Source organism: Diabrotica virgifera, chromosome 9, assembly GCF_917563875.1.
Source record: "Diabrotica virgifera virgifera chromosome 9, PGI_DIABVI_V3a".
Classification (NCBI taxonomy): domain Eukaryota; kingdom Metazoa; phylum Arthropoda; class Insecta; order Coleoptera; family Chrysomelidae; genus Diabrotica; species Diabrotica virgifera.
This window is the reverse complement of record NC_065451.1, coordinates 191,126,665-191,142,711: the sequence shown is the minus strand read 5'-3', so window position 1 is coordinate 191,142,711 and position 16,047 is coordinate 191,126,665. Positions and strand designations below refer to the sequence as shown.

The 16,047-nt window shown below is 34.5% G+C and overlaps 1 protein-coding gene across 1 annotated transcript; it reads right to left on the bottom strand.

The window, feature by feature from the left end:
• Positions 1–2,460: 2,460 nt before the first annotated feature.
• Positions 2,461–16,032, bottom strand: LOC126892906 (zinc finger protein OZF-like). Its single transcript, XM_050662760.1, has 2 exons — positions 15,457–16,032; positions 2,461–3,877 (listed from the first exon to the last, which is right to left on the bottom strand). The coding sequence occupies exons 1-2, from the start codon at positions 15,740–15,742 to the stop codon at positions 2,469–2,471; spliced, it is 1,695 nt and encodes a 564-aa protein (XP_050518717.1). The 5' UTR covers positions 15,743–16,032; the 3' UTR covers positions 2,461–2,468.
• Positions 16,033–16,047: the final 15 nt, after the last annotated feature.

The window sequence follows — 16,047 nt, the reverse complement described above, 5'->3', positions numbered from 1 at the left end:
AATTGCCTTCTTTACCAAATACAATTAAACAAATTGTGATGAATTATGGAACGACGCTCAAAATGAAAGTGAAGGAAGATCTTTTAAAGTTGAAGAATGAAGATTATAGGTTTACAGTTACGTTAGATGAATGGACATCTGGAATGAATCGGCGATTTTTAAATGTTAATGTACACACAATTATTAACAGTGAGCCTACTCAATGGAATATTGGACTAGCGCGCATTTTTGGAAGTATGTCGTCGGAGTCTTGTGTTCAGCTTCTGAAAGAAAAACTATCAGAATTTAATTTATCCCTGGATAACGACATAGTCGGTATAACGACCGATGGAGCCAGCGTCATGAAGAAAGTTGGTCGACTGATTGAACCACTACAACAGCTTTGCTACGCCCACGGTGTACAATTAGGTATAACAGATGTCATTTATAAGAAGAATGTAGAATCTAATGAAGTGGAAGAATTTGAAGACCCTGAACTGAACACAAATCGCAGTGCGGAGGAGGAAGAAGTCTTGGACGACAATCCGGATAATTATAATGGTTTATACTTTTCCTTACCTATAAGACAAGTTGATCTGGCTACAGAATACCAAATGATTATACCGAAACTAAGAAAATGCGTCAAACTTTTTAGGAATTCTCCTACCAAGAATGATATGCTTCAGAATTATATTCAGCAAGAGTTTGGCAAAACAATTCAGCTGGTCCTTGACTGCAAGACACGTTGGTCTAGCCTATGCAACATGATAAGTACATACAATAGAGTAAAGCAGTGTGTAGCTAAGACCTTAGTTGACCTCTCACTCAGTTCCAATTCAGACTATTTTTTCACGGATGAAGAACATGCTGTCCTTATCGATTTGGAAAATACATTTCAGCCAGTAAAGTTGGCCGTTGAGGTACTGTGCCGTCGAGATACTGATTTAGTTAGTGCAGAACATACGTTGCGTTTCATGATTCGAAAGCTAGAAGACCTAAAAACTCCTCTCTCAGAAAAGTTGGTATCTTCGATGAACAATCGTATCTCCGAGCGCCGCATAAAAGCAACTGCAGCGCTGTTATATTTGAAAAATCCGAATAATTATCAAGATGATTTAGAACAATGGAAAGGCAACGAGACTTTCCAATTGCCAAGTAAATATCTCATAAGGAAAGAAATTAAAAATATAATCACACGATTATATCGCGCTGAACCAAACCAAGTAGAAATTAATACCACAGGCCACAGTATTAAACGAAGATGACTTGCCACTTTCTATGATTGCAGAGGATTTAAATTTAAGTGCAGTAGCAGTAGCTACACAAACTAATCCTACTTCACTTCAAGAGGAATTAGAAGAAACTCTGCGAGCGTCTAAAAGTCCTTTTACACGTGTAGCCAGGTCCACAAACTTAGACAAATTAGAGTCCGTAATAAAAAAAGAAATGGATTTATTTGAGTGTGGAGAAACAAGGGGGAGATTTTTGCAGTTTGCATATAATTGCTTAATCACGCTGTTGCCAACCAGTGTTGAGTCTGAGAGGGCATTTTCAGCAGCTGGCTACATTGCAACGGATATTAGATGCCGGTTAGCAGATAGTACTCTAGATACACTTTGTTTTTTAAGAAGTTACTTTCAAAATCACCCGTAAGTTACGGGTGATTTTGAAAGTAACTTCTTCTCTCTTTTGAAAGTTACGGGCCGTAACTACTTTTTGATCTCCTTGAGCACTATATTTACTTTTGTTTTGATTATGTTCTTCGTGTTATTAAAACTGTTACTTAATTATTTAGTTAGTAAAAGTTAAAGAATAAAGGCATTTGTTTTCTTTCAAATAATATTTTTAATTAACCTCACTATCACAAATAAGCAGTTTTCATCGTATTCAGTCATGTGATTATTAGATATTTTTTTACCTAGACGAGATCCCGTAAATTTCGGGATCCCGCGGGATTGACATTTCTAATCCCGAGGGATCTCGACTTTACGATCTCGAGTCGGGATTGCATTCCCTAAGTCTAACTTCCGAGTAAGGATACTTGGATCATCAATTTGTTCAACGAATTTGCAATAAATCAACCGTATCGTGTCAAGAAGAAAATATGATTGATTAAGACTCAGTAGGTTGAAATGATATTTTAATCTGTTGTGCAACTTTCATAACAAATACTTCAGTCACTTTCGGAGAATCGCTCAACTTCTGCGAGAAATCGTCTTATGAAAACGATTTACAAGTTTGACAAGACATTTGTTGGGACAGCTGGAGTTTTGTTTGTGAAGATCGAGTTAGCCCGAGTTTTGTTTGGTAGTTCAGATTTCTTTCCTAGGTGGCTCTAGGAGTTATCGTTCTGGCGTACACACCGAACCTCACAAACCTAGAAGCTCGATGCGCTTGACTGTGTGGAAGAAGGTGGAATATGATCAACTGCTTTGTCGTACAATTTAGGACATCGCGCCGTTTGAAGGTTAAAAGAGACCCATTTCTATCTAGGCAATTGTATTTAATTGGTCTAAATTGTGATTTTCCATATGGGTTTTCAAATCAACAGCTTTAGTAAATTGCTCAAAACAAAGTTTGCACCTATAATGGTATTTCCCAGTATGCAATCGCATATGTTTATTCAAGTTAGACTTAAGCGCGAAGGGTTTAGAACAAATCTTACATAAGAAAGGTTTTTCTCCCGTGTGGATTCTCAAATGACCATTCAAAACACTCTCATCGGTAAATGCTTTAAAGCAAACTTCGCATTTGTAAAGGTTTTCACCTGTATGCAGTCGTATATGTTTGTTTAAATTAGCCTTGAGAGAGAAGGGCTTAGAACAGATCTCACATACAAAGGGTTTTTCTCTCGTGTGCGTTCTCAAATGAATTTTCAGCACACTGTCATGTGTAAATTGCTTAAAACAAATTTCACATTTGTACGACCTTTCCCCATGCAGTTGCATATGCGTATTCAAGTTATGCTTGAATGAGAACGCTTTAGGGCAAATAGTACAAGGGAAAGGTTTTTCTCCTGTGTGGGATCTCAGATGGTTCTTCAAAATACTCTCGTGCGTAAACTGCTTACAGCACTCTTCACATTTATAAGCCTTTTCTTCTTCGTGGAGTCGCATATGCTTGTTTAAATTAAACTTGAAAGAGAACGGTTTAGCACAAAGCTCACACGAGAAAGGTTTTTCTCCACTGTGCGTTCTCGCATGGACCTTCAAAACGCTTTCATGGGTAAATTGTTTGAAACAAGTTTCACACGTATATAACCCCTCTCCAGTATGTAGTCGCATGTGTTTATTCAAGCTACCCTTGATAGTAAACGCTTTAGAACAAATCTTACAAACGAATGGTTTTTCTCCCAGGTGTCCTCTCAAATGAGTCTTCAAAATACTTCGATAAGGAAATTCTTTAAAACAATATTCACATTTGTGGACGTTCTCACCAGTATGCATTCGCATGTGATTGGTCAAATCATTGTTAAGAGCGAATCGTTTAGAACAAATCTTACATACAAAAGGATTCTCTCCGTGTGTTTTCAAATGCATTTTCAAACCACTTAGATGAGTGAATTGTTTAAAACAAATGTCACATTTGTAAAATTCTTCGTCAGTATGCATACGCATATGTTTATTTAAGTTATACTTGACAGAGAACGGTTTAAAACAGATCTTACATAAGAAAGGTTTTTCACCTGTATGCGCTCTCATATGGATGTTTAAAACACTTTTATGGCTAAATCGCTTTGAGCAAGTCTCACATTTGTATAACAATTCTCCAGAATGCTTCCGCATATGTGTAGTTAAACTACCCTTAGAAGAGAAAGGTTTCGAACAAACCCTACATGCGAAACGTTCTTCTTGCGATGTTTTCGTATTTTGTGGTGTATTCATCTCTTGAGGAATACCTAAAATAAATAAACCAATACTTAATAGTTATTTATGGTATAAGTGTTAAAAGTACAATTTTAAGGCACGCATGTGAAGGTTTGCAAGGATGTGCAATTCACATGAGTGCCTTAAAAATGTACTTTCAACACGTTTACCATACAATATTTTTTCTACAAACGTGTTAAAAATACAATAATACAGTTTAAATTAAATTTTAAAAAACCTTTAATACATTGAAAGCAGATAGTTTTAAATTGCATCGTACGGACCTTAGCAACCATTGTTGACTTAATTGTTTACGGAAGTTTTGAAGCATCTGTCAGACGTCTGTTAGTTTTTTAAAACGCGGTTGTGGATTTTTCGTTAAAATGCAAGAAAATATCGTAGAAAAAGATCAATTTCAAGATGTAGAGGTAACGGCCAGTCGAGCTACCCTGGATTTGTTGCCGAGGAAATCCAGAATGCAGTATGATATCGCTTATAATAAGTTTGAGAAATGGTGTGAAGCGAAAGGCGTTTCTGGGAAATATACTGAAAATGTATTTCTGGCGTATTTTGAGGAGAAAGCAAAGGTGTGGAAGGTATCATCTTTGTGGTCGAATTATTCGATGATCAAATCTGTGCTACGTATAAATAGCGACGTAGATATCAGCAAATATTTTACGCTTATCACGTATTTAAAGCGTCAAGCAGAAGGTTACCGGCCAAAAAATCAAAAATCTTGACTAGAGACCAAATTGACCAATTTTTGAAGTGTGCATTACATGATGAGTATCTTCTGATAAAAGTAGCTGTGATTGTGGGAATATTTGGTGCCTGCCCCAGAGAGGAGCCTTGTCAGTTGACTATTGACGATGTGAAAGATATTGGTACTTCATTATTAATTAAAATACCAGATACTAAAACCAATGTTTCACAAAGTTTCACTTACTGAAAAAATCTATTTGGATATTTATCGAAAATATGCGGCTCTTCGACCAGCAAATGTTGGACATCGGCGATTTTTTCTGAAATACGTGAAAGATAAATGTACCAGAAATCCGATTGGAATTATGTAATTCGTTTGGAAAAATTCCTGCTGCTATAGCAAGATTTCTGGAACTTCCAAATCCGATCCTTTATACGGGTCATTGTTTTCTTCACTCTTCAGCGACCTTACTTGCCGATGCTGGCGCAAATTTGACGACAATTAAGCGTCATGGGGGTGGAGATCTTTTACCGTTGCTGAGGGGTACATCGAGGATTCTTTGGAAAATAAGAATTTGATTGCCCGAAAACTGCTGCCGGTGCAGCGAACATCACCAACAACATCCGAAGATATTGTCACCTCAACTTCGACTGGAAATTCCGTTATTTCTACTGATTCCACCTTAACCATGGAAAATGGTACCAATCTAAAATTGCAGTGAAAGAAATTCATTTTTCAAACTGCGCAAATTGTATTATTAATATTAATAAATGAAATATAAATATTTTCACGTTCGATTTCAAATTCTGACATTTCAATTTTAACTGCAGTGCCTTAAAAATTTTAAAGCACCCAGTGCTTTAAAGTGGCATTTTTAAGGCACCTATGGAGTGCCAAAAATTGCATTTTTAACACGTTTGTAGAAAAATGATATTAAATAAAAATAACTGGTCGTAAATAACAAAATAATAGAACAAGTGATGGAAACGGTGTTTAACAAGTGATTAACAACATCAGATATGCAGACGACACCGCGATCATGGCTGAAAATATCGAAGATCTTCAATTCCTTATAGATCGAGTCCCTAGAGAATGCTCCAATAACGGACTTAACATAAATGCAACAAAGACAAAGTTACTTGTGGTTAGTAAACAAGACGTCGGCCCTATGCAACTAATTGTCAATGATGAATCAATAACAAAAGTTAACCATTTTAAATACCTAGGATGTTGGATAAACGAGACACTAAATCCGGATGAAGAAATTAAAACTCGTATAGAAATTGCAAGAGGAGCATTTATGAAACTTAGATCTATTCTGAGCAACTCTCAGCTGAACTTACAACTAAGAATCAAGTTCCTAAAATGTTATGTGTATCCTGTATTACTATATGGATGTGAAACCTGGATCATGAAGGTTAACATGATGAACAAATTAGAAGCCTTTGAGATGTGGTCGTATCGTAGAATGCTCAGAATATCTTGGGTTCAACGCATTTCAAACAGAGAAGTCTTAAACAGAGTAGGTCAAGGCGAAGGTGACTTAATGGAGATGATAAAAAAGAGAAAACTTGAATATCTGGGGCATATAATGAGAGGTAGCAGATACAGGACGCTGCAGTTAATACTCAATGGAAAGATCGACGGAAAAAGGGGAATTGGTCGAAAGAAATATTCATGGCTCCGAAACCTTCGTCAATGGACTGGCTTATCAGCAGATCAATTGTTACATGCCGCACAAGATCGAGAACGATATCGGCAAATTGTTATGGAAGCTACCCACGCCTAAAAATTTGGGCACGGTACTTAAAGAAGAAGAAGATGGAAACGGAATACCTACTTGGGAAGAAAACTGTCAAGCTACGGAAAAGTGGAAGAAGAATTACAAAAAATGAACACGACGGACAGAGCAGCAGGATGTCTCAACAACACAATCTGGAGAAACAAATACCTCACAACAAAAACGAAAACCAGAATATATAAATCAACAATAAGACAGATAATGACGTACACGGCGGAAACAAGAGCAGACACAGCGAAAACAAAAATACTGCTGGAAACAGCAGAAATGACAGTCTTACGAAAAATAACAAACCAAACTCTAAGACAGAGTAAGAAGTGAGGAAATACGAGCAAGATGTGGTATAGAGGAAATAAACATGTGGACCAAAAGAAGAAAAATAGAATGGAATCAACACCTAGAAAGAATGACAGAAAATAGAATAGTACTAATAGCAAGAGACAAATCACCAAATGGAAGATCATTGGGACAATCGAGGAAAAGGTGGACAAAGTCAATTGAGGCTAAAAACCGAAGTGTTGTTTTTAAGTTTATTTAACCCTTTGCACTGCGGGAGTCGGATATATACGTAAAATAACGTATAACGTATATACTGTTATATTTCTATGTGATATGAAAATTAAAATTTGATAATTATAAACAGAATTCAATTTAATATAAAATATTTTCAATTTTCTCAACCACGGGCATATAAATTTAGAACAACCTGTATACAACAAATTGTTATATTTAATTTTAAGAAGTGATTAAATAAGACTCAAGTGAAATCGTTAAAAGGTCATTAAAATTTGTATATAGTAGAAAGTAATTTTAGAATGGGAATTAACTATTTTCTTTGAAATCCATTAAGCATATTTAGAAAGTTTAAAAATTGGTTTTGAGGAATACTGCGAATGAGAGTTGGTGGTGGAATTTTGGTTTGTGAATCTGGAAGGGATATTTAGAAAGTAGGGGAATGAATGACAAATAGAGATGAGAATGTTTTGAGCTGTCGAGAAGTGAAGTCGAGTAGTAGACGGTAGTGTATGGAGAGTGAGAAAGCCTGTGTAGTTCCGTGAGTGTGGAGTGTCTATCGTAGAACGAGAGGTAGGCCAGGTTGAGAGTAAAAGAACCTCCTTGAGCCAAGAGTTCCCGGTAGCTGATTGCAGTTTCGAAAAAGGTAGAACACAGCATCACGACAGAAGCAGGAAACGAGAGCTATACGAGCTAGTTTCAGAGGAGAACATTACTGGAAGCCAGGACGAGGTTTTGATTGCAGCCAAGGATAGCAGGAAACGGGTCTTGTGTGAAGACATTCTCAGAGCACCAGAAAAAGGTCAGTCTCATTTGTTTGGACATGAATGTATGGGTTTTTCGTATTAAATACCACATTTAAAATTGAAGAAACATAATCAATAATATCAGAAAAGCTTCATCAAACTTAAATAGAATTGTTGCTAATAAATCATAATAGTTAAATGTTAATAAAAACTTTCAATTGGAAACAAAAAGGAAATAAGATTCCCATGTGTAAATGTTATGTTTAAGAATAATAAGATATAGCAAATATTAAGCAGTGATTGCCATTTAAATAAAATAAACAATATTTTGATTACAATTGTAACCCATATGTGTTATTATTTTACTCTTTTCTTTCCTATCCCGATTAGGAACCATTAAGAAATACTTAGAAGCCACGTATGTAAGTACTTAATTTTATAAAAAGCCCTGAGATTGAAAACACATTGATATGTGATCTGGTAAATTAATTAGATTAGTATTAAAGCATTGATTAAATTAAATGACATATAAAAATATTATCTCACATCAATAATCAAGATCACAACAACTGTCGTCCAACGTGGAAAGCATTGTTAAGTATTTCTAGTGGCAAATTTGAAGGATAGAAAGAGTAAAGCCGGTATTTGAAAATTTATATGCCTGTGGTAAAAAGTGAGATACTTACATTTGATAACATAAAATTTTAGATCTCTTTAGGTACAAATTTTACATAACTGATTTAATATTTTATTTTTACGATATTTACATTTGATATATTTATTGACAATTTATAATATTTGGGTGAGAAAAAGTCGTCTTGGTAACATACTAGTAAAATTTCATATTTGGCGGGGACAGTACTTCTTGAAAACAAATGTCTGTGACAAGAAGCCAAAGCAAAGACAACAAAAAACAAAAAGAACATTCAAATCAAGAGAATAATTCAGACCAAGAAGATATTTTAGACACGACAATCATGGCATCAGAACAGCAAGAATTATCAGGAATAGATAAATTATTACAAATGATGCAACTCCAGTCACAAAGAATAGAACAAAAAATGGATAAAAATCAGGAAGAAACATCAAAGAAAATGGATAAAGTGGATCAAAAAATGGATGAATCACAACAAAAAATGGATCAAAAAATGGAGGAAACACAACGAAAAATGGATGAAACACAACAAAAATTGGATCAAAAAATGGATGAAACACAACAGAAAATGGATGAAACACAACAAAAAATGGATGAAACACAACAAAAATTGGATAAAAAAATGGATGAAACACAACAAAAAATGAAACAAGCAATAGAAGAGAACAACAAGAAAATGGAGGAACGCATAGAAAAGGAAGTAAAAGGATGTTTAACAACAATGAAAAACGAGATGAAAGAACAAGAAATGAAAATTCAAGATAAAATAAAGGAGTTAACGAATGGCCAGAAAAAGGAAATAGAAAATTTGGAAAACAAGTTTGAAAACGCTATTCAAGCAATCAGAGAAGAAATGGAAAGAAAGATTGCGGAAATCAATATTCAACAAAATGTAGGAGAAAGAAGAGAAATGGTTATACATAGCACAGATGACGTGAAGATAAGGTTTGGCGGGGATGTAAGAAGATTACACCCAGTGCCGTTCATAAATAGCCTGAAAAAGAAAATACAACACATCGGAAATTTCGAAACAGCAAAAGAAACTATCAGAAACCATCTAAAATATGAAGCAAGCCTATGGTTCGATTGCAAAGAAGAAGAATTTGACAGTTGGCAACAATTTGAACAAAAATTTTTGAATTATTTCTGGGGAAAAGTCCAACAATTGGAAATTAACAAGGAATTGCAAAATGGGAAATACAATGATAGGATGGGTATATCAGAAAGGACATATGCATTACAAATTTACTATAACGCAAAACATTTACAATATAATTACTCATCGGAACAATTAGTCGAACTGATTGCAAGACATTTCGAAGAAACGCTGGAAGACCATATCACATTGCAAAACTACAAAGACATAGATAGTTTATGCCAATTCCTACAAATAAGAGAATCACGTTTAAGGGAAAGAAAATCAAGAAGGTCGCGAGAAGATTACAGGCCCCGAGAAACACAGGATTACAGAGATAGAAATCAAAATAGGAGGGACTATACAAGACGAGATTTTAATCCCAGAAGGGAAAACGAAAATAGAGACAACGGAAGAGGAAATTATGAACAAAGAAATAGGCAATGGAATGAGAACAGAAATCGAGAATACCAGAATAGAAACACCACACGCTCAAATCAAGAAAACAGAAATAATGGTAGACAAAATGAACAGGGATATCGAGAAAACCGAAACAGATCCGACAGACCAAGAGAAAATAGAAGAGAAGTAAATAATACCCAGACAGATGAATATGACGGAGAGAGACATTATGACGAAAATATAAACTACGATGAGCAACCGGCGTTTTTTCACGACGGCGCTCACTAAAAACCAAAAATCAAACAGGAATCTTTTGTAACCCCAAGGAGTTTATTAAATTGGCAAGGAACAACGAAAAGAAAAATGGAGTTAATTTAAAATTTGTGGATGGATTTATCAACGAGAAACCAATTAAAATTATGATAGACACTGGATCTGAAATAACATTGGTCAACAGAAAACTAATAGAAGAAGTTAACTTAACAAATTTAATTTACAAAATACCTAGGGTAAATTTAGTGGGCGCAAACAAACGGACATTGGCAACTATAAATGAAGGCATACGAGTAATGGTACGACTGGGTAAGAAGATGTATGCACTACAATGTGTAATAATGCCAAACATGTCACATGACATGATAGTAGGAGTTGACGAATTGGCAGAAAAACATGTAGTGATAGATTTTAAAAATAATACGATGAATCTAACAGAAGAAAAAGAAGAAGAACAGGACAAGGAACAGGAGAAACAAAATACGGACGAATCAGGTAAAGACCAAACAGTGGAAATGAATTTGGCAACGAAGCAAGGACAAAGAAGAAAAGGGAGAAAAAGTCAGAAAAAGACAAAAGAAAATGAAACCTGTGGCTCCTCAAAAGAAGAGTTGAGCCCAGAAGAAGAAAAATTGAGAGTATCAAAAGCAAAAGAAAACTGGGATTCCTCAAAAGAAGAGATGAGCTCAGGAGAAGGAGAAATAAAGCTAACAAATGAAAGCGAAAAAGATATAATCGAAACAGTGGCATTTGAAGAGGAGGCATATGAAAACGAGGATGCAGAATGCACGGTAAAAGTATGTGAAAAATCTGAGGAAAAAGACAGAAGATTGATATGGGAAAAAGGGAAAGACAACATAATAGCCGACACTCTAACACAGGATGAGGACACTGAAAATAAGGAAACAATTACTCTACAGGTGGGACTAATTAGAGTAATACAAGAAGAAGGGGTATAAGAGGTAGATTAAAGTAAGGAAATATACAGGGAGTTGGTTTTGCCTCGAGAAAATTTATTTAAAAATGCAGATAAATTTTATCGAATACAAGGCGGGGATTTGTTATATTTCTATGTGATATGAAAATTAAAATTTGATAATTATAAACAGAATTCAATTTAATATAAAATATTTTCAATTTTCTCAACCACGGGCATATAAATTTAGAACAACCTGTATACAACAAATTGTTATATTTAATTTTAAGAAGTGATTAAATAAGACTCAAGTGAAATCGTTAAAAGGTCATTAAAATTTGTATATAGTAGAAAGTAATTTTAGAATGGGAATTAACTATTTTCTTTGAAATCCATTAAGCATATTTAGAAAGTTTAAAAATTGGTTTTGAGGAATACTGCGAATGAGAGTTGGTGGTGGAATTTTGGTTTGTGAATCTGGAAGGGATATTTAGAAAGTAGGGGAATGAATGACAAATAGAGATGAGAATGTTTTGAGCTGTCGAGAAGTGAAGTCGAGTAGTAGACGGTAGTGTATGGAGAGTGAGAAAGCCTGTGTAGTTCCGTGAGTGTGGAGTATCTATCGTAGAACGAGAGGTAGGCCAGGTTGAGAGTAAAAGAACCTCCTTGAGCCAAGAGTTCCCGGTAGCTGATTGCAGTTTCGAAAAAGGTAGAACACAGCATCACGACAGAAGCAGGAAACGAGAGCTATACGAGCTAGTTTCAGAGGAGAACATTACTGGAAGCCAGGACGAGGTTTTGATTGCAGCCAAGGATAGCAGGAAACGGGTCTTGTGTGAAGACATTCTCAGAGCACCAGAAAAAGGTCAGTCTCATTTGTTTGGACATGAATGTATGGGTTTTTCGTATTAAATACCACATTTAAAATTGAAGAAACATAATCAATAATATCAGAAAAGCTTCATCAAACTTAAATAGAATTGTTGCTAATAAATCATAATAGTTAAATGTTAATAAAAACTTTCAATTGGAAACAAAAAGGAAATAAGATTCCCATGTGTAAATGTTATGTTTAAGAATAATAAGATATAGCAAATATTAAGCAGTGATTGCCATTTAAATAAAATAAACAATATTTTGATTACAATTGTAACCCATATGTGTTATTATTTTACTCTTTTCTTTCCTATCCCGATTAGGAACCATTAAGAAATACTTAGAAGCCACGTATGTAAGTACTTAATTTTATAAAAAGCCCTGAGATTGAAAACACATTGATATGTGATCTGGTAAATTAATTAGATTAGTATTAAAGCATTGATTAAATTAAATGACATATAAAAATATTATCTCACATCAATAATCAAGATCACAACAATACGTAATATACGTAATAAACTTGAGAACCAGCTAAATACGTGTAGCCTGTTTCGGCATTCGCTGCAGCAACCGCATGAATCAGATATTGTTTGCGTATTGTATGTTGCCCATAGAAGAGAGTTAGGCATGTTATATCAAAATTTACAATACATTTAAAAATTCATACATTTCAAGAACAACACCAACAAATTAACAGTCATAACCGGGTTCATCAGCACATGCATGAAACGCGTATCAGAGACCATACTACTTTTATAACTAGCCGCAGTGAAAATGTTAATAGCCAACGTTATATATGAAAAAATGTTTGTTCGACAAAAATGTTGAGTATTTTAACACGTCCGACACGTAAAACATGTCAAATGATAGGAATTATGTTGATGATCACTAGCAGTCTGATTTTTGCATGAGAGTTTAATGAAAGGGTAAACAATCAATTAGAAGTTTTGTCCAACAAAATTAACGGGACCTTTTCGTAGTCCGATGTTCGCATTTGAGCATTTTTGTCTATACGTTACAGGTTTTAAATGTCGCACTACGAAAATGTTCCATGAATTTTGACGGACAGAACTTCCAATTGTTTTTTTTACCCTTTAATTAAACTCTCATGCAAGAATCAGACTGCTAGTTACCACCAACATAATTCCTGTTATTTCACATGTTCTACGTGTACTACTTGTTAAAATGCCCAACATATTTGTCAGAAAAACATTTTTTCGTATACATATATTATTAACGTTGGCTATTGAATAAACTTAAAAACAACCTACTAGTTTTCACAATTAAGACTTCCTCTGTTCCAATGTTCCCATACATCAAATGTAAAAATATACAAGCTGTTTCATTAAAAAAAAATGTATGTTCCGCCCTATCCATATGGGTGGCCCTGTATATTTGAAAATATTTATTGTTATACAATTACACACTTTGGCAAAAATCTTTCAAAATATAATGGTACAAATGGGATATTGATAAAAAAATCTATAGACTTAAAATGAGAAACAACTAAATTTTATTGCAAACTTCTCGTTTCAAATATTAATGAAAATTAAACAAAATATTTCGAGTGCTCAAAATCGGATGGACATAAGAACATAGATGTAGAGAACCGTGCCTATGAATATGCCTTCAGCTTTCCCTTCCTATCAACATCTAAATTATTTACACACTTAAAATTACTTAGACACTTCATGAAGAGTAGAGATGATGTCCAGGAGTAAATTGTAAAGCCAAACTACAAAAATATTAAAAATAGTTGATTACAAAAATATTGTGGAAAATGTACTGTAACATTGTGTAAAACTTATTTTATACAACATCACCATCACAAAATAAACTTATTTTTATTAGACGCAAATAAAAATGTTAATTCCCATAACCGATTTTAACTTATTCATAGATATTATTGTAATTATGATAACACTAATGCCTAGTGACGGGTCAAAATTAAAAAATGCCAAGAAATAACAACATTCATGAATATTTCCATATTAAGAACAATATTACTGATGAGTACTTAGAAGTAAAATTTGAAAAAGAAAATAATTTGTATGTTCAAACTCAGACAACACTACAGCTAGTCCATGTTTAGTGCAACTAGGTGATGAAAGCCAAAATACTTGTAATAAGTAAACAACATAATATACAACCGTCTATTAATGTAATTAACCCTCGTAAGGCAGTGCGGGGTGCAGCTGCATCCCAGACCTCGTTTTTCTCACCTATCTTTTTAATAATTTTTTTTGATTTTTGTCCATTTTTTATTCGCATTAAATTCAATTCTCTTACAGCAATTAAAACATGATAAAAAAGATTCTAACAGCGCAACTCGTGGGAATGACGGGGTAGACCAAAGCTGAGGTGGATGGACGGGGTAACACAGGATGCTGAGAAGATCGGAGTCGGCAACTGGAAAATGCAAGCAAGGGACAGAACAGAATGGCGTAGCAAGCTTGAGAAGGTCGAGGCCCTCTAAGGGCTGTAGCACCAAGATGATGATGATGATACAGCAATTAAAACTCTGTGCTTACATGCTTTTTTAGCAAAATGACTGTAGGGTGTAAATGATGAAAGTTTCATAAACTGAATTGGACGTTTCTGATGTTCCACCTGAGGCTAACAGAGCTGCGGGACAAGGTCGACGAAGTAGGTGTTACTTATGTCAAAGAAAAAAGACCTAAGTCCCGGCATAACTGTATTGTGTGTAAAAACTTTATGTTGCACACTCTGTGAAAAATTTCATGTGTTTGTCTTGCAACGATAATAATTCTTTTCAAAGTTTTACTTTGTAAAATTGTATAATAAACAAATCCTAATTATCTGTCAAATCAATTTCCCGACATTCACATATAAAAAAATGGATATACGGATGGGGTGCAAATGCACCCCACACTCTATCCAGGATAGAGCACACCAGAGACCTTAAATTGGTATTGAGTATCCGCCTACTTAGCTGCTACGTGCGCTTTCTCTTACTTCATGGTGTTGAGTCCTGGACTGTAAATAAAATTGATCTAAATCACCTTGAGGCTTTCAAAGTGTGGAGCAATAGAAGAATTTTAAAAGTTTCTTAGGTGGAGAAGATTCGAAACTCCACAATACAGTTGAACCCACTTATTGGAATAGTCTTTGTGCCAAGCAAAAGTATGTGTGCCTAGTAGAACCGTTTCGGGACCTTAAATTTCTATTTCTTAAAGCGGGATATTCCTATAACAGGTATTTTTTAAGCGGATTCGACTGTAGTAGAACGTCTCTGCAAGATACTGAGATTATAAAAAGCATACAGATTTGAAAGCTGGAAGTATTTCAGACATGTAATGAGAGTTCCCAAATATAGGTTACTACAGAAATATTATTAGAAGGAAAATAGCAGGCAAACACAGTCCAGGACGAACAAGAACATCATGGTTGAAGAACTTGTGTGATTGGTATGGTGTTGATAAAAGCATGCTACCTATTTAGGGTAGCAGTGAATCAAATTAAGATAGCTATGGCTATAATGGTAACCAATGTTCTGAAAGGACATGGTACATGAAGAAGTTGATATAAACAATAAATAAGCCAAAAATCTATAGGTGCAGAACTTACTTTTTTGGTCATTATGGCTTATTGGTAAATCAAGTATCTGCATTTCTTCCTTTATTTCCTCTTTAATCTCTTGCATAGTAATAATATCGGCTAGATCACTAGTTTCATCTTCTGGTATATCGTTTCCTATTTTAATATCCCTATCCCCTGAACTTGGTTGGTTTAAGTCATAGTTTTCTAATTTTGGTTCAACTTTTATTTTAACACATTCATTTGAATAATCTGCAATGTTGTCATCTTCTAATTGTTGGTTTACAGATCTTTCCAAATTTTTACTAGTCTCCATATCAAATTTAAATAATTGTTTGTATATTATCCAAAACAACTCACAAATGAACTGTAAGAATAAAGTCGGACGTTTATTAAATGTTCTTCTTCATTGATCACAAGCTTATTGTCGACTGTCTGCATATTAACAACAACAATTTCAGTACATTATCGATCCACCGAAAAAAAATTATAATTATTAATTATGTGGGTTGTGATTTTAGGATGATTGTATTTATTTCACCGATTTTGGAAATTATAAACAATAATTATAAACGTCAGTGACTGACATTTATGTCACTATAGTTGTCAATAAACCATCAG

Excerpts from the sequence above, each read along its gene's own strand:
- LOC126892906 (XM_050662760.1), bottom strand. The coding sequence starts at position 15,742 with ATGGAGACTAGTAAAAATTTGGAAAGATCTGTAAACCAACAATTAGAA. Across the intron at positions 3,878-15,456 it reads AAGCCATAATGACCAAAAAA|GTATTCCTCAAGAGATGAAT; the intron begins GTAAGTTCTGCA and ends TATTTATTTTAG.